Source organism: Dermacentor variabilis, chromosome 7, assembly GCF_050947875.1.
Source record: "Dermacentor variabilis isolate Ectoservices chromosome 7, ASM5094787v1, whole genome shotgun sequence".
Lineage (NCBI taxonomy): Eukaryota > Metazoa > Arthropoda > Arachnida > Ixodida > Ixodidae > Dermacentor > Dermacentor variabilis.
The window spans coordinates 45,290,770-45,310,174 of NC_134574.1; the positions used below are offsets into that span (position 1 = coordinate 45,290,770).

A 19,405-nucleotide genomic window follows, 5' to 3' on the forward strand; every position below is an offset into this window, starting at 1 on the left:
ATCTGCGGCGGCTTGCTCATCCGTGTTTTCTCACTTCAACATTGTTTTAAATTTCCACTGTAAATACGTTGAACATATACTATATATTTAAATATATACACAAGACAAAGTTTATTATATTTTTTTAAAGATGAGGAGGTAGACAATTGATAATTATTGCTAACGGTATGGATAGCCTATGCCTAGAGAATGAATATATTACTGTAAGTTCGCCTCGTTTCAAATTGCTTTGCGTGCTTTTTTTGGCCCTCGAGAGCGAGTGCCTCGCTCTTGTATGGGTAGTGGCTAAATGTCGGCCTCACTTATTTTGGTCGCCCATTTTCTGTCATCACGGACCACCATGCCCTGTGCTGGCTATCTTCACTGAAATACTTCTAGCAACTGGCAACCTTCTGGCAACCTCGGTCACTGGACACTCAGACTTCAGGAGTATTCTTCCGTCGGGATGTACAAGTCCGGCCACTAGCATCTGGACGCCGACTGCTTGTCTCGTCATCCCGTTGATCCTCCTGACAACGATGAACAGTATGTCCACACTTCCCTTCTGCCTTCTGCCCATTTATGACCTTTGCGACATCGTTACTCAGCAGCGAAAGAACTAATCTCTCCGCTGTAGCATTGAGCGCTTGGCTTCTGGTCAATCAGATCGCTTTACCAGAATGTTTGTGCATCATGACGACATGCTTCATCGATGCAACGTAAGCTCTGGATGACCAGGTTTACTGCTAGTTGTCCTTCGTCATCTCCGTTCGACTGTTCTTGCTGAGGTCCACAGCGCACGTTGCCGGACACCTTGACACTTCCCGCTCTTCAACAGAGTTCGACGTCGTTTTTTCGGGCCATGCCTTTAGCGCTCTATGCGACGTTATGTTGCGGCTTGCAACCCCTGCCAGCATCGAAAGAGGCCATGTGCGCAACCGGCTGGCCACTTTTATCCAATCAATGTTCCCACGGAGCCTTTCTTCCGTGTTGGCACGAAACTTCTCGGTCCCTTCCCCACATCCGTAATAGGGAACAAATGGATAGCCGTTGCCACAGACTATGCGACGCACCATGCATTACGCGGGCCCCGGTCAGCAGCTGTGCTACATGTAGCTGACGTTTTACTTCAAGGCGTGATACTTCACCATGACACGCCAGTTCAGCTGCTGACAGGTCGTGGTCGCTACTTTCTGTCCCAAGTTGTGGAAGACGTACTTCTTTCATGCTCCCCCGAACACAAGCTCACAACCTCATATCACCGGCAAACGAACTGACTGACTGAAAGACTGAATCGCACCCTTACACAGATGCTGTTCATGTACGTTTCAGCAGACTATAGCGATTGCGACAGCACTTTGCCCTACGTGACATTTGCGTACAATTCGTTACGACATCAGAACACCTGTTTCTCGCCTTCCTGCCTCTTGTTTGGTCGCCATACCACTCTAGCTTTTGACACATTGCTACTGTCAATGTCGCAAGATGCCACAGAATAGGCCCACGACGCCGTTGGTAGGGCTCGTAAGGCTCGCCATATTACTTGTGATCGACTTACAGCGGCTCAGGCGTTACAAAAGACTCTCTACTGTAGTCGCTACCGGAAACTTCTGTTCTCTGGCGGAAATATCGTTCTGCTGTGTCCTCTAATTCGCCATGTCAGCCTGTCCGAAACACTGCGGTCACGCTATACCGGGCCTACCGAGTATTGCGACGATTAGGCCACTTAAATGACGAAATCGCCCCTGCTGAAGACACGCCGTCTTCATCCCAGCTGCGAACTTACGTCGTCCACGTTTCCCGTTTAAGACAGTACTGTTAATCCAGTTCGCTAGCATTCTAACAAGCGTCGGGACGGCGCTCCAGCCTCCAAGGGCGCATTTGGACAGGACCATGCGCGCAAATGGGAGACGATGAGGATGTGGTAGGCTGTCTCCTGGAGCTGTGACATTTGTACCAGCCTGCGCGAGAACCACTCACTTTCCCCATGTATATGGTTGTACATAAATTTGTGCATCGTGCTTCCTTTTCATAATATTATGTTAGAAGTTTAGTTTCTTGAGGAGCAAGGCGTTGCGTACGATCTTAGTAACCTAGTCTTTAAGGGCCTTGTTGTAAGCGACATCAATGTGTTTTGACCATGAAAAATTGCGTGTTGGTGAGATACCTAATCTTAGCATTCAAATACCTTATATAAAGTAATATTAAAAGCGTAGCCGAAGAAGACAGGGCTTGAACGTCATGCAGAGGACATGGAGACAGTCTTGTAACAGTTGATACTCGTTTGCCATGCTTTAGACCTGTTACAGAAGTCAGCGAAAGAACTACTAAGGACGACATGATCGGCAAGAGATTTAGTTGTATGACAGAAAACGCAATAATCGGCAAAAAGGCGCATTTTAACCGACCTGTGTATGGGCAGATAAATATTATAAAGCAGCAATAAAAGATGACCCAGTACTGAACCTTGGAAACCCCCATCCAAGAGGCATCAAGGGTGAGGTAGTAAAGATGAAACGTACATATTGTGATAGCTGGGAAATAACTCCGTTATCCAACCAGCCAAGGAGCATTTTTAGTTTAGCGAACAACTTGTGCATAAATGGTGGACATGAGACAGTGTCGAAGGCCTTTGCAAAGTCGACAAAAATAGCATCAACCTGGTCACCTATGTCTAAGTAGTTGCTCACGTCGTGAAAGAATTCTGTCAGTTTTGTTAATGTGCTGTGGTCACGTCTAAAGCCATGCCAGAAAGTGCTTAAAATTTTGTTGGTTTTCAGAAATTTTGATATTTGTTGAAAGATGAAGATACCTGTTGTTATGAAAGAGGCTGACTCTAAAAAATTCTACAATATGTTCACGTCTTCATTTATGTCCGTATATAACCACTGTTTTCCACTGAAGCCTGGAAGAAGACGGAGACATTTGCGGAAACCGTGGATAACTATTGAACTATACGAAAAGATTAAATTTCGCAAATGCCTTTTCCAATTAAAAAAGATGAAAGTGAGTTTCGTGAATATAAAAAAGATGCGCAATAACCTGAATAAGGAGATCAAAAGAGCCCAAGCTGAATACTGTACAAATAAATTTCTTATTACTGACAGCAATTCCAGAGTCTTACGGGAGACTTTCCAGGAAATGGTAAACAAAGAAGGAACGACCAGCAAGATTCACTTTGAGAAACCTGGTGCTTCTGAGAGGGATATCTCAATCTCGTTTTACGAACACTTTGTTACAGTGGGCTCCTCCTCAGATGTCCCGCTTGATATACCGCGTGAAAATCACATCGCTGTAAAGTGTTCCTCAGATGTCTCCTTATCTCCAACAGACCAACATGAAGTGCAGGGTGTAATAATGTCTAATAAAGATAGATATGCTTGTGGCCCCGAAGAACTTAAGCGAAAACCACTAAAAGAGGTAAGTGGTACAGTTGCAGTCCCACTGGCGCACATCTGCAACCTTATTATGACAACATGTGAGTTTCCAGACAAAATTAAGAAGAGTTTCTGCCCTTCATAAAGGAGGAACATTGACGAAATAAACAACTATAGGCCGATTTTTATCCTCTCTGTATTCCCAAAGATAGCAGAACACATCTTTACCAAAATAATAACAAGTTTTTTAAATACTCACTACGTAATTACGAAGGATCAATACGGCTTTCGTAAAAATAAATCGGTGGAAACAGCCCTTCTTGGAATAAATAAGAAATTCTTGAACAGATATAAAATAAGCTGCTCACACCAGGTGTCTTTTTAGACCTCAGAAAGGCGGTTGATTGCGTGCAACGTGAACTCCTCTTGCGTATACTACCCTTTTACGGTATCCGATGCATAGCACGACATCTAATACAAAGCAATTTTATATGTTTTTACTATTTTATTATTTTCAAGTACTGTTGGCCGTCTTGGCCGTAACAGGATGGGTACAGCAAGTCTACACATCGCGTAAGAAATGTAAACACTTTACAAACGGAAATAGGACATGAAGCAATGAATGTTGGAAATACAATGCAAAACAAATAACGAAATACAATAGTTTGGCTAAGAAATACATGTTTCTAACATTGTGACAGTGATATTTGAAGTAGCATAAAAGAAAGACTTGTATGTATTTCTAGAATAGTGTGACAATGTTTGCACGGCACTACTAAGATTCAATTTCATAAAAGGTTGTTAACACGTTCCTCAAAAATTTTAATGCTACTCGACTGCAAAACAGACGCCGGCAAACTGTTCCATTCCTTAATCGTTCGCGGAAAAAATGAATAAGCGTACATGTCCAGATATGCTTTTGGAATTCAGAACATGCAATATTTGCTTGACCTGACATTTCTAGCCTGCCTGGGAGCAAGATAGTGTGTGGTTTCAATATTGAAGTGGCCTTTTGATAACAAAAAAAAAAAAGAAATTTAAGTCCAGCCAACTTCAGCCGTTGAGCCAGTAGAGGCAAATCAAGCAACCGAAGCATTTCGGAAACAGAGTCAGTACGATAATACCGGGAAAGAATGAACGTTGCAGATTTTCTCTGTATCTTCTCAATGCGGTTTATTATTCCTGATTGAAACGGATCCCAAATGACACTGGCCTACTCTAACGTTGGTCTAATGCAAGTTAAATATGCAAGTAGTTTGACGGGTGTCGTTGCTAGCTTTAATTTTCGGCGAAGGAACCATAACTTTTTTTCTGCAGCTCCACAAATTCTGTCTATGTGCGATTTCCAACTTAAGTCCTGCGAAATTGTTAAACCTAGGTATTTGATCGTTTCAGCTTCGGCTAGAATGGTTGAGTTCATCTCATAATTACACTCAATAACATGCTTTGTCTTGTTTGTTACTCCGAGCATGATTGATTTAGATTCGTTAATTTTCATTTTACTTTTTGGGACCCAGACTTCTACAGCTTTAAGGGCTTGACTAAGTGGCCTGGTGGTTTTGGTTATTGATTTCACGATATAATAAACAATCGTCGGCAAATAACCGGATGGTTATGTCGTTACTTATGTTATGAGCAATATCATTTATGTAAACTAGAAAAAGAAGTGGTCCTAAAACAGATCCCTGTGGAACGCCTCAGGTTATTTTTAATTGGTTAGATTTGTTACCATTTATTCCAACGCATTGGGTCCGATCTGTAAGATATGAGCGGGTCCACATAACAACATCATAATTTATATTCATTTCCATAAGTTTTTAAATGAATTCATTATGTACGACCAGATCGAAAGCCTTCGAGTAATCTAAAAATATAGCGTCGGCCTGCTTTCTATTGTTCAAGGAAGCTGAAAAATCGTTGATCGTTTCTATCAACTGTGTGACAGTCGAAAGGTGCTGTCGAAATCCGTGCTGGTTGGGAAAAAAAGCTTTCTTGTCTTCAAGGTAGGTGTAGATTGACTTTGAAACTATGTGTTCAAGTAGCTTGCAGCATACACACGCGAGTGAAATTGGCCGATAGTTTCCAATATGTTGCCTTTCAGCAGACTTGTGAACCGGAACCACTTTTGCGACCAGCCAGTCATCTGGGACCCGTTTTCGCTTCAGCGAAGAATTAAAAATTATCTCTAGATAGTGAGCTACCCATTCCGCATATCTGTACAGAAAGGCATTTGGTATGCCGTGTGGACCTACAGATTTCTTATCGTTAATTTTAAGCGAAATAGCTGCAATGCCTTCATGCGAAACCTGAATATTAGGCATTGGTGATGTATACGGGGATTCTAGCGAGAGGGCAGAAAGACCATCTGCAGAAATGTCAGTAATGACAGATTGAAAAGAATCATTAAAACATACTGCCATACGCGAGTTGTCCGACACAAGTTCGCCATTAGCGACAATGACACTTGGACATTCGTTATTATGCGACAAATGGCTACAAAACGGTGCGGATCGTGCTTTATAAAATTAGTTAATGTCACGTCATAGTAATTTGATTTAGCGGCAGCCATATTTGTGCGCAATATGGAGCTTAGCACCGAAATTTTATTATGATCTTTCTTTTTACTTCTGTCTCTCACGGTTATTTTTTCCGCTTTAAATGTGTAATTTCGCGGGTTATCCACGGGTTCAGTTTATTTTCTTCTTCCGAGTTGGCACAAATCTGTTTACGCAGTAAAAAACAATATCTTTAAACGCAATCCACATCGCATTGACATCATCCGTGGAAGTGAATTCATCAAAACACAGCGAAAGATGATCAATTATGCTTGTGTCATCGGCTCTATCGAAGCACAGAACATGCGCAGTACTACCAGCCTTCGCGTGTACAGCGGTAGACTTTATCTCCACATAAACTAGCTTATGATCCGAGACGCCGGTTTCAACCGATACGTCGTAGTCTTCAAATCGCCCGTCTAGGAACACCAAGTCTAATACAGATCTTGATTTCCCAACTACGCGTGTGCACTCATGAACTACCTGCTGTAAATTCTTACTGATAGCTATTTCTAGAAGTAGTTCACAATGGGAATATTCGCGAGGCTGAACGCTAAGCGTGGACCAATCAATCCCTGGCAAGTTGAAATCCCCAGCAATGATTATGCGACAGCTGCGCTTTTTAAAGCTTTCTAAGTAAAGCTGCATACCTTCAAGATAGGAAATGGGCGATTTAGGCGGTCTATAAACAGTTCCAAGAATTATCCTTGTTTTATCTAGTTTAATTTCACACCAGATGCTTTCATGTGTTGGAACGCCAGTAATTTGCACACAGTCAATATCGGCCTTAAATACAATAGCAACTCCGCCCCCACGAGCTTCGCGGTCTCTTCGTATGATTTTATAATTAGGTGATACAAGCTGTTGGTCTTGTATTTCGGGCCGCGGCCACGTTTCGGTTATTGTAAGCACATGAGGATCGTAATTAGCCGGGATGTATTCTAATTCTCCAATTTCGTTTACTAAACTTCTAGCGTTCAAATTGATCGAGCGGAAGGCATTCCAATTACATTTTTTGTTCCGTCAGTCACCCCTACTAGCAGTAGGGCATCTGTTAGGATACGGAACCTTCACACGGCTGCGGTTTGATTGATCCCACATGTACACGTCAGAGCCCACTTGTAGTTTGTCGTAATTCAAACGCACGCGATGCCCGTTCTCCCTTTCTTGTTTCACGGAATCCCAGAGCATTTTACGCTTCGCCAGCGTTTCTTTTGAAAAATCATCAGAAATGGAGACGCCGCTGCCCTTCAGCTTTCAGAATTGTTTGTAAACTTTAGCTTTTCCCCCTATAGTCATAAAACCTGAGAATTACAGGTCGAGGCCGGGCGCTCTTTTTTCCCTACCGATGTATTCGTTCCACGGTACTCAAGTTGACGCCAAGTTTTTCTTCGAATACACCTACTAGCACTTTCGCTCCAAGGTCAGTTAAGGATTCCTTCTCGCCTTCTGCTATTCCAAATACCACTAGGCTATTTCGCCTACTTCTATCCTCAAAGCTGTCCATTCTTTCCTGCTGTTGCCGAAGTGTACTCTCTGTTTTACTGTTTTAGACAGTTGAGCAATTGTACTCGCCTGTTCTTTAAATATTTTAAGGCTGTTTTTAACCACCTTCAGTCGCTTGCTCATGCTCTTTAAATCTAATTGTATTGCCTTTTGGCCATCGCACAATTCCTTTAGCATCACCTTCGTTTCTGGCCCAGGGTTTATTTCTACGTCGCCAGACAGCAACAGACATAAAGATGCAAAACTGGAGAAAAATCACTTCTGGGCACGCAAAACAACAGCAAAGCGATTATCATTCTTGTAGCCATAAAAATTATAATAACCAACCTGTTCAAGCAACAGAAGGCGGTTAGACGACATTGCATACGCTGTGCCGCCGTGCCCACTGAAGCCGTAGGTTGACAGTGGCCGATTTATAGTGTCGGACGTGATTCCCGTCTCTTGCCGTTGGTCTCCGTGTCCGAGAGTAACGTTGATAGCATGGTCCAGCTGAATGCCGGTACGGTCCAAAAACGGTCCGATGGCGCACTGGTTCCACGCATGCAGCTGGTATGATGCGGTGATCAGCATCACCTGTTTAAGCAACAGAAGGCGGTCAGACGACATTGCATACGCTCTGCCGCCGTGCCCACTGAAGCCGTTGGTTGACAGTGGCCGATTTGTAGTGTCGGACGTGATTCCCGTCTCTTGCCGTTGGTCTCCGTGTCCGAGAGTAACGTTGATAGCATGGTCCAGCTGAATGCCGGTACGGTCCAAAAACGGTCCGATGGCGCACTGGTTCCACGCATGCAGCTGGTATGATGGGGTGATCAGCATCACCTGTTTAAGCAACAGAAGGCGGTCAGACGACATTGCATACGCTCTGCCGCCGTGCCCACTGAAGCCGTTGGTTGACAGTGGCCGATTTGTAGTGTCGGACGTGATTCCCGTCTCTTGCCGTTGGTCTCCGTGTCCGAGAGTAACGTTGATAGCATGGTCCAGCTGAATGCCGGTACGGTCCAAAAACGGTCCGATGGCGCACTGGTTCCACGCATGCAGCTGGTATGATGCGGTGATCAGCATCACCTGTTTAAGCAACAGAAGGCGGTCAGACGACATTGCATACGCTCTGCCGCCGTGCCCACTGAAGCCGTTGGTTGACAGTGGCCGATTTGTAGTGTCGGACGTGATTCCCGTCTCTTGCCGTTGGTCTCCGTGTCCGAGAGTAACGTTGATAGCATGGTCCAGCTGAATGCCGGTACGGTCCAAAAACGGTCCGATGGCGCACTGGTTCCACGCATGCAGCTGGTATGATGCGGTGATCAGCATCACCTGTTTAAGCAACAGAAGGCGGTTAGACGACATTGCATACGCTGTGCCGCCGTGCCCACTGAAGCCGTAGGTTGACAGTGGCCGATTTGTAGTGTCGCACGTGATTCCCGTCTCTTGCCGTTGGTCTCCGTGTCCGAGAGTAACGTTGATAGCATGGTCCAGCTGAATGCCGGTACGGTCCAAAAACGGTCCGATGGCGCACTGGTTCCACGCATGCGGCTGGTATGATGCGGTGATCAGCATCACCTGTTTAAGCAACAGAAGGCGGTTAGACGACATTGCATACGCTGTGCCGCCGTGCCCACTGAAGCCGTAGGTTGACAGTGGCCGATTTGTAGTGTCGGACGTGATTCCCGTCTCTTGCCGTTGGTCTCCGTGTCCGAGAGTAACGTTGATAACATGGTGCAGCTGAATGCCGGTACGGTCCAAAAACGGTCCGATGGCACACTGGTTCCACGCATGCAGCTGGTATGATGCGGTGATCAGCATCACCTGTTCAAGCAACAGAAGGCGGTCAGACGACATTGCATACGCTGTGCCGCCGTGCCCACTGAAGCCGTAGGTTGACAGTGGCCGATTTGTAGTGTCGGACGTGATTCCCGTCTCTTGCCGTTGGTCTCCGTGTCCGAGAGTAACGTTGATAGCATGGTGCAGCTGAATGCCGGTACGGTCCAAAAACGGTCCGATGGCGCACTGGTTCCACGCATGCAGCTGGTATGATGCGGTGATCAGCATCACCTGTTCAAGCAACAGAAGGCGGTCAGACGACATTGCATACGCTGTGCCGCCGTGCCTACTGAAGCCGTTGGTTGACAGTGGCCGATTTGTAGTGTCGGACGTGATTCCCGTCTCTTGCCGTTGGTCTCCGTGTCCGAGAGTAACGTTGATAGCATGGTCCAGCTGAATGCCGGTACGGTCCAAAAACGGTCCGATGGCGCACTGGTTCCACGCATGCAGCTGGTATGATGCGGTGATCAGCATCACCTGTTCAAGCAACAGAAGGCGGTCAGACGACATTGCATACGCTGTGCCGCCGTGCCCACTGAAGCCGTAGGTTGACAGTGGCCGATTTGTAGTGTCGGACGTGATTCCCGTCTCTTGCCGTTGGTCTCCGTGTCCGAGAGTAACGTTGATAGCATGGTCCAGCTGAATGCCGGTACGGTCCAAAAACGGTCCGATGGCGCACTGGTTCCACGCATGCAGCTGGTATGATGCGGTGATCAGCATCACCTGTTTAAGCAACAGAAGGTGGTTAAACGACATTGCATACGCTGTGCGGACGTGCCCACAGCTTCATGGTCACAGTTAACAGTAAATATGGAAGTCTAGGCGCGGATGGAAACTTAGATTTGGAGTACCTCAAGGATCTATTCTCGGACATGTACTGTTTTTAAAACTACACATAAATGATATTGTAAAAATTAAAGGGCATAAAAAGATGGTGCTTTACGGAAATGATAAAAATGTATTTTTGACAGAAGTGCACAAACAAGAAATATATGCAGAAGTAAATAAATGCCATAAAATATGAATACGTGATTATTGTAAAATAAAATGCTACTAAATACAGAAGAAACCCAAATTATTTGTTGTTTATATTGAAAGGACCAACAAATGTACCAGCCTTACCATTGTAATTTGAAGGAGTACCTACCTAACACACATCTACGATCCGATTTTCACGTGTCGTGTTCAGGAAAATATATTATGGTCTCCTCATGTGTATGCGTTAAGAACCGACGTAGCCAGTGCCACTGGCAGGTAAAGTAAACTAAAATCGCTCCTCCCGTTTAAGATCACTAATCCCGTCTGCTTCCGGGTATGGTCAACGACAACCGAGGCAAACCTTTGTGATATTTTATTGTTGGAAAAGCGAGCTATACGAGCAATTGGAAACGTCGTCTACACTGAAAGCACTGCGTCGTATGTTACCAGATATAGAATACTTCAGATAAAAGAAGTGTTAAAAGAAAAAAAAATACGTCTGGAAGCCCTGCGCTAATACCGAGCACACAGAATGAATTTTCAGGAAACCTACAAGTAGTCCACTTATGAACTAAGACAGAGCTTAATAGTGAAGACTAGATCAGGTACAACTTATGGTTTATGGAGGCTATCGTCACAAATGCCAGAACTCCTCAATAAGTATCCTTAGTTAATAAATTTAATAAATTCTAGAGTCTCTCCAACACAATTCCAGAGGCTAGCTAAATCCACATTTCTGTTGGAGCAGGTGTGAGATTTTAACATCTGAGCCAACTCTCGGTATTAGTCTTTTGTATTATATTGGATTTCATTGTGTATTATGTGGCTTTATTTCATTATGTGTGTGCATTGTGTATTAGGTTTGATTTGCAGTGATTTTGATTCTGTAGAAGGAACTGGATATTTCACGGTATTTCACTGTATTTGTATTGACCTATTGCATCTGGGTCGGCATATAATGTGTAATAATCTGTAAGTGAGGTTTGATGCATGCGCTTCCAGGGTGGCATAGCTTATTTAGGCTCTTTCCGGGCCTTGTGCTGTGCCTCCTGAGCCAATTTGTAAGAAATATTTTTCAAATAGCAGAGAAATAAGTAAAGAAAGATGGACTGTATTCGAGTAACTTATACTTGAGTGTGCAATTCAGGCGATGGACCTATAGTTAGATAATAATTGAACGTTGCCTGACTTAAATAAAGGCAGAATTAACATAAGTTTCCACGAGAGAGCAAGTGTGCTGGTTGAGAGAGTTTATCGAAAGATAATTGTTAGATACCTGCTACACCAAAGAGAGTATCATACGAGAAAAAGTGGTCAGGATACAGTCAGAAGCGCAGAAGCGCAGCTTAAGTACATCCTCAGGGTACAGTGACACGTCGTCGATTGGAGGTAATGGTTCAGAATCAAAAGCAGACGTTGCCGAATTGTCAGTCGTAAAGACACAGTGGACGTAGGTGTTAAAAGAAGTTATTGTCAGTACCTCAGAAAACGTAGCGTAGTTAACTGCCAGCGTGTTCGTAGATGAACCTGGTGGCAGGATAGCTTTCCAACATTTACGGCAATTAGTCGTCATTAATTTTGGCAAAGTTACCTTGTAATAAAATTCTTTTGCAGCATTCATTTTAGAACAAAGTTCCGTTTTAGCGCTAAAAAACTGCACGAGTTTTGTTGAGTAGCCAGAGCGTTCTGATTGATGTCATCTGGACACACGGCGTGAGAAATGAAAAAGGTCTCTGGTCATCCAAGGAATTTCAGAGTTTGCTTTCTTTGTTTTTAAAAGAATAAAAAGATTGATATACTTACTGACAACATTTTTGAGAAATATTGCCGAGGTATTAGCATCACAAGTGGTACTTATTACCTCAAATTCATGAAAAGAATAGCATAAGGCGTCTGTCATTTCCAAATCGTCAGCGCGGTTAAAATCATGAAATGTGCAGCAGGAATAACGGAATTTAAGGCCGATGCCTGGAACTGAAATTAAGCCAGACTTGGCATATATTCCATCAATAACATCGCATTCGTAACCGGTAATAATAAGAGGTGTAACCAATAGTAATAAGACCAAGAACTGAAGTTTGCCGAAGGAAATCCTGGACGGTTTGTTGCAGGCCACAGTATATGAAATGTGCGCCAACTCCAGCCCGATAGCTACTTCGTGTCCGCTCACTTTGAGAGATCACCAATCTACGCCAGAAGCACTAAATAGCCTATGCTGATAACGTTGCATAAACTGTAACTATTAAACAATCCACTTGGATTGTGTAAATACTAAATATTAGAACCACGTGGACGGTGAAAAACTCCTATAAACAAAGACATGTTTTATAGTTGGGCTTTATACCACAAAGACTCAGTATCCGGGGGAGCAGAGGGTACAGAAGAGGGGAGGTGGGATTGAAGAAATAGGTCAACACTGCCTCCTTTCCTGAATTTTCTGTCTCCACGAACCAATGTGAAGCCAGGGAAGGTTACTTTAGGATCATGCGTGCCATCACGGACGCCTCATTTGCGAGGATAATATGTGGGGAGTAAAACGAGACTAGGGAGAGAAATTTGAAGAAATTGCTAATGCATAAACGTTTAAAATGCGTAGTGCCCTGCAAAAATGCAAAATTGCCAGTGCCCTGAAATAAAGGGCATTTGACCTTACGAAATGATTCGACGTTTGTATATGAGCCAGCAGATATATGAGGATAGCATTGGATGTGATATCGCAATTATATCGTGCCATATATATAAATGCATGATCAAATCAAAGCTGGACAGGTTATCCACTATTTCTATAAGAGGAGGACGCCTCGTAGAGCTTCTTGCGAATGTGGCGATCCTGAGGGGAGAAGTCTTCCGAAACGCGAAGGCCAGTGTTCTTTAATTTATAGCAATTTTTCAGCACCAGCAGCTTATCCTGAAGATCTAGAAGCTTCATAATAACGGGACGTGACTGGCCTCTAAAGTTACTGCCGAATTTACGACACTTTTCGATACGCGGACATGTGATTGTAAGAGTATCTTGGAACCACTTAGCAATGTTGAAGAAAGTTCCTCATAATTCTTGTTAGGAGACTAGCTGATGCTATGTATAATAATGCTGTTTCTACACGACCTGTTTCTTAAATGGTCATTTCTGCAAGAGAGGGTTGAGACAGCGTTTTTACATTCGTTCATTCATTAATAATACCGTTAACTCTGTAGAGCGCTGTTACTGGCTGGAAGGTCCAAAAATTCATTAGGCGAAAATTTATTACATGCTTATAGTAATTCTTCTCGGAGTTATTGCGAAGAGCTGCTCCAAATATAGAAGAATGACACACGTATACTGAGAAGTACATACATAAGCTGCAGTGCAAGATGCATAGCATACAAGAACAAGGGACAAACATGGGCAACAGGATGAGACTGTTGAAAGCCTACATGCAGAATAAAAACTATATGTTGTCACAATCTTATGCACAAAAAACCGTTTTATATTTTCTTCAAATGAGATAAGCGAAGCGCATATGATTGCAGGCTCAGGTAATATGTTCCATTCTTCGATAACACGAGAGAATTGACTGAATCTAAAGCAGTCATTAGGTGGGGCGAGGGGTGGTATATATATATGCTGCGGCGATGGCTCGGATACTCTTGTGTATTAACTCGAAAAAAGCTGTATGGTTTATCTTGAACTGTTTATGAATAAGCTGAAAAAGGAATTTTAGTCTCTCAATCTTCGTTCTAATTTCCTATCTTTCAAGACCCGCATTTTTACAAAGCTCAGTAGGAGAACAACGCCGCCGACATTTATTAAAGATTAACTTAGCAGAATTTCATGTATTCTTGCCATTTTATTGCAGTTGAACCGTATCTAAGGATCCTTTACAATTTTGGGATATTAAATAATTGGCCTAACTGAGGTCTTGTAAGCTAGGCAATTTATGCCAGGAGGGCACGATAATGGTGACGCCTCATACTGTACAATGCCTTAGTATACTTAAACAAAGGTAATCCGTATGCGGATTCCATCGCCGATCAACAGCAAACAAAACTCCGAGATATTTGTATTTCTGTACACGTTTCAACCTAGTATCGCCATACTCCAGAGGTTTTCTTTTTCTAGTTATAGGTATAAATGCTGCTTTTTCTCGGTTTATAGTCACTTGCCAAGCTTCACATCAAATCCAAATTTTTAAATGGTTATTTATATATTCATTTATTTGTGAGACCCTCAAGGTACATAGTTGTACATGGCAGGGGCGAAATACATTCCAAGAGTAAAAATACAGGATTAGTTTTAACGAGAAGATAGGGGATTAACCGAGAGGCCCGATTTTTATTAGTCATATTATAAGAAGCCAACAAACACTGACACCAAGGACAACATAGGCGAAATTACTTGTGCGTAATAAATGTTTGTTGGCATCGTATGATAGGATTAGTTTTAGGAATTCATAGTGCAGGGAACGAAAGAGATATGAAAAAACTAGTAATGTATACATAACTACCGAAAAAAAGACACTTACATAATATGAAAATACAGAAAGAGAACAGTTTACCAAGCAGACAACATCGACGAATAAGCACGTAACTATGCTATTTGCTATCATACATTATTTCATGTTGATTAGTGCATTATTAAAGCGAGTGGGATCACTGATGCTTGCTAATGATGTAGGTGGATCATTTAAGTCGATTGAAGTGCTAGGAAGGAATGATTGTGAGCACGAGACGGTGTTATGACGGCGTACGTTAACTTTGTGTACCTGATCACGACGAGCTGAACAAGGCGCTGGATGGATCCGAAGGGGTGAAGATATGCGTTGCGGGGTAGTAGATTTTATGAAAAAGGAAATGCGTGATTCGTTTCTGCGAAAAGATGACAATGGGATTTGAAGGGTACTCTTTATTAATGTAACACTAGCAGAGCCATGGTAGTTAGCTAGAATGAAACGAACAGAGCAAACTTGTACTGATTTCACTTCGTTAATTAATGTGATCTGATGAGGATCAGAAACAGATGACGCCTATTTAAAACTGAGGGCGGAGGGGAGTTGTGTACAACAGCCATTTTAATGAAACAGGTGCAAGCGAAAAACTTATCAAGTATAGTAAGGAGTGGTCAGCTTTAGATATTAGAAATTGTACATGCTGCTTCCAAAAAATATCGCTAGTTATATGAATGCCAAGATAACGGTAGCATGTGATGGAATGCAGGGGGCAGTCATTGAGGGCGTAGGTAGGGTAAGTTTTGTTGGAACGAGAAATCCGCATAGGTTTGCATTTATTAATCTTCAGCTCTATGCACCACGTGAGGCACCAATTATAAATCTTATTTAAAGCAGATAGGAGAGTAGTTATATCAGAAGCATTAGTTATTTTTCGATCTATAACACAGTCGTCAGTGAATCAACAAATTTGCGAGGAAATGTCAGGTAAATCGTTAAGATATGTTAAATATATGTTAATATTGCTCGGGTCCTGGACCAGGACAAATTTTTCTTCAACTGCAAGGCTTTCTTAGTGAGAAACCCGTACATGTTTCCTTTGTAGCTTAGTGCTACAATTCGGGTGGATGCCCATTTCCCCCTCTCATGTACTTTCCTCCACCTTGCGGACCTCCAAAGTACTGATTTGCCTTATTGAGTGTCCGAGCGCCTTGAGTTCTCGATTATTTCACCCTCGCTCTGCGAACGGCTAGCCTCCTGGTTTGCTCACATAGTAGAACGACCGTTCCGGAAGGGCTTCGGTCCCAGGTTCGAGTCCCGGACTACGAGGAATTTTTCTTCCACGCGTTCCTTCTGAAAAAGCCGTACCGATTCCCTTTGTAACCTCGTCCTACAATTCGAGCGGATGAAAATTTTCCCCTTTCATGTACAGTTGAAACTCGATCTAACGAAACCCGATTTGACGAAGTGCCCGATCTAACAAAAAAAAAAAATTCCATTCCCTCGCATGTACCCAAAGGTTCAATGTCGTCATCAATCCGAATGAGCGAAACCAGCTTGCAGTAAAACCGATTTACCGAAATTTTTCCAGAAATAGATGAGTAAGAAAAGCTGTGATTTATTTCTAATTTTGACGAAGAATATTATATCTTCGAGCGTGCGCTCTAACGCTATCGTGTTAAAGCATCTATGTGCCCTAGTCACGGCACTGTCTTTATCTTGATGAGGGTGCACGCCACGCCCATGCACGGAACAACGGACGCAGCAGTCGGTAGCGTTCTTGCCTACGAGATGGCGCTAGGGCCGGCGGTAGTTGGGTCACCTTCGCGAACTTTCTACACGAGTAGGCGTGGGTTAGCGGCAAATGCAAAGCTGCGGTGCTTTTTGGGTGTCGCTGCGTTGAAATTTTAGATTTCGAAGGACCGGAAAATCTTTTACTCCATTATCCGAACTTCCTAATTTAACTAAATAATCCGAGTGTTCTCGAAATAATTCGAGGGCTTATTTACCATATGCATGATTAGACCGAACGAAAAATAAGTTCGGACTGATCGCCTTTTTCGCTATTAGAGAAAGAGGCGTCGCTTGGTAAATTGCTATTGGTAAAACTGTTTCGGGTGGCGCCCACTTTGTCTATCTGTCACTGACGTCACAACACCTAAAAATCTCACCGCGTCAAAGAGACGTGTATGCGTTGGAGACTCATTATTATACCGATCATGGCTGGAAAATTTTCTGAATAGCCTGAGGCTCTCTCATTCCGGAAGGAAAAGATGGCTGTCGGACGATCGCTTTGGCAGTGCATAATTGTAGCTGCCGGGGTGCGTGGATTTATTCGCGTATAATAAAAGATATTGCGTGGCAGTATAACGTTTTTGAGACCTTTCGGCACGATACGACGTTGCTCTTCCAACTGTACTTTGCCGAAGATCCATCTTAGCGGCATTCTTATCCTTCCGCGGCATGTGACCGCGTTTTTTTCGACTAGCCGCCGCAAGTTGAGTAAGGGGAAGCGGACTAATCACAGACGCCGGCACAACCCTCCTCATCCGATTATCTACTTTCACTGTGCCGAGTTGGCCCCATGGAAACTCTCTCCACTTCAGTGTGCTCCTCGCCTATTATCAGCCAATTACATAAGGAGAACTGCTCCATGTAGCAATGCTATTCGCTTTGAAAGCAAATGAAAGTCACATCCTATAAACGCGAAGGGCGTTTGACTGAGCTTTTCAAACAACGCAGCGGGTTACCGCTCGATGCTTGCGTCGGTGGCAACGTAAATTCGCTCTCAAGTGATCGGAATACAAACAGATCGGAATAGTTTTACCTAATAGGGCCTGTGTTGTCATTATACCATCGTAATAGTTGAAAACTTGACATCTCTTGATCGTCGTGACGTGGTAATTATGCCGCTTGCGTGGTTCCATCGACAACATTACTTCGTTATTACATCGTCACGGCATCGGCGTCATACTGTATCGTCATGTCGTCATGCTTATGGGCCACCTTGGCAAGCAAGTGCCATAACAAAGTGGGACGCGATCAAAATGTGATGCATATAGCCGAAATGCAATTCGCAAGGGAGGAAGAATGGGCATGTTGAAAATTTTGCATCTTTGGTTAGAAGCGCGCTGATCAACGTAGAAAGGGAGAGAACGGACTGGAAAGAAACAGTGCCTCTTTCCTATCCCTTCTCTTAATGCTAACGTCGGTTCTCGCGCTGCTATCCAAAATTTATAGCCGAAGCAACGAAAGGCTCAGAATTACGACTTCGCGTTTTAAATTAACGTGACTTCAGAACACGCTCGGTCGCTACATTGCTCGAATGCTATTTGAATTACCGTTGACAGTCATCGTGAGATCAGTTTATTCGTATTTTTTTTCTTTTGAGCGTTAGAAGGACTTGAAGTTTGGTAAGAAGCACAAGATTGTTGCACAGAGTAAATAGCATCAGAAGTGAAGGCTTCACATGCAGATGATGCAAAATTGTGTTCATATTCCCACCTGTGAAGTGGGCCTTCGAGTCACCTTTGCTGTCTTGTACTTTGTTCAGATATGCATCAATAAAATCTCGCTTGACATCTTTTACCGACGTTGCCTTGTGTTCCATTATCCTGTCACTGAAATGAAAGAAAAAAAGACAGAACAGGAATCGGACAAGAAGGAAAAAAAAGAATATCCTGCATATGACACGCGCGCCGTTTCCAGTTGATAAATTGTGTGGCATTTACTCCTAAAGAGCTGCTGGCCTCGAATACAATGCAAATTGTTGAATTACATAATAGCTAATGTAAACGAGTAAGATGAGAGTGAATGGAAAACACTGGGACTACGTGATAATGACTGTGGTAGTAGCGCTATACGTTTGTATGTTCATTTTAGCACGAGGGAATATTTGTTGCAGACGGCATTGTTGAGACCCAAACTTGTTTTCTTGCTTGTTCTACCACAGTATGCCGTGTCTGCAATCTGTCGGCGTGTTTTGCGGTGATTGTTCTGGTGATTTGTTCTTTATGCGATGATTGTGAAATTGCGTACAGTGCTACAACAGTAATGTGTTCTCATATGTGTTCCAGAATGACGAATGTGCTACAACAAGCGTTAATGCAATACAAAAATATATTGTTAACGAGAAGAATATTGAGAGCACCGAATAAGTGATCGATTAGTAGGGATAAATAATAATGCGAAAAGCTAAGACACTGTTCAATAGCGCACCAACAAAGCGACAATTCGTGATGGGCAGCCAGCATACAATATCGGTACGGGAGTACGTTTATCAAGGCCAATCAGCCACAGTGAACTTGGATCATGATAATGAAACAGGGGTCGAACTCACAAAGCTTTTCGTTCGTAAATGGTGTTTTTGATTGGCTGATCGCCTTGGCTAATAATATGTCCTACATCATTATTGGCCGCAACGAGCGCTGTTAGCGTACAAATTTCTGGGGAATACGGGCCCTGAAGCGTAAAGATGGGTAGAGAGCGCATAAGTAGGCATTACTAGTTTATGACTGTAGCTCACCGATTTATTTGAAATAAAAAGTATACAATTATTACATTCTGTCGGTGCTAACATGTGGGGTAATAATGTCGAGGTTGAAAAAGGATCTTGAAGAGAAGTTGAGACCATTGCAACGAGCGTTGGCACAAGAAACTGCAGGCGTAATGTTAAGACACAGGAAGGGAGCGGCGTGATAAAACTCTCTGAGCAATAAACAGCAAGACTACTTGAATGTAACCAGTGTACAGTCGAAAAGTGAGTTAA

The 19,405-nt window shown here is 43.3% G+C and overlaps 1 protein-coding gene across 1 annotated transcript in view; it reads right to left on the reverse strand.

The window, feature by feature from the left end:
• LOC142588609 (cytochrome P450 2C20-like) overlaps positions 1-19,405 on the reverse strand; it is an 81,623-nt gene that overhangs the window by 46,404 nt on the left and 15,814 nt on the right. Inside the window, exon 5 of the mRNA XM_075700444.1 lies at positions 18,142-18,257. Coding sequence (XP_075556559.1) covers positions 18,142-18,257 — 116 coding nt within the window. The remainder of the gene's footprint in view (positions 1-18,141; positions 18,258-19,405) is intronic.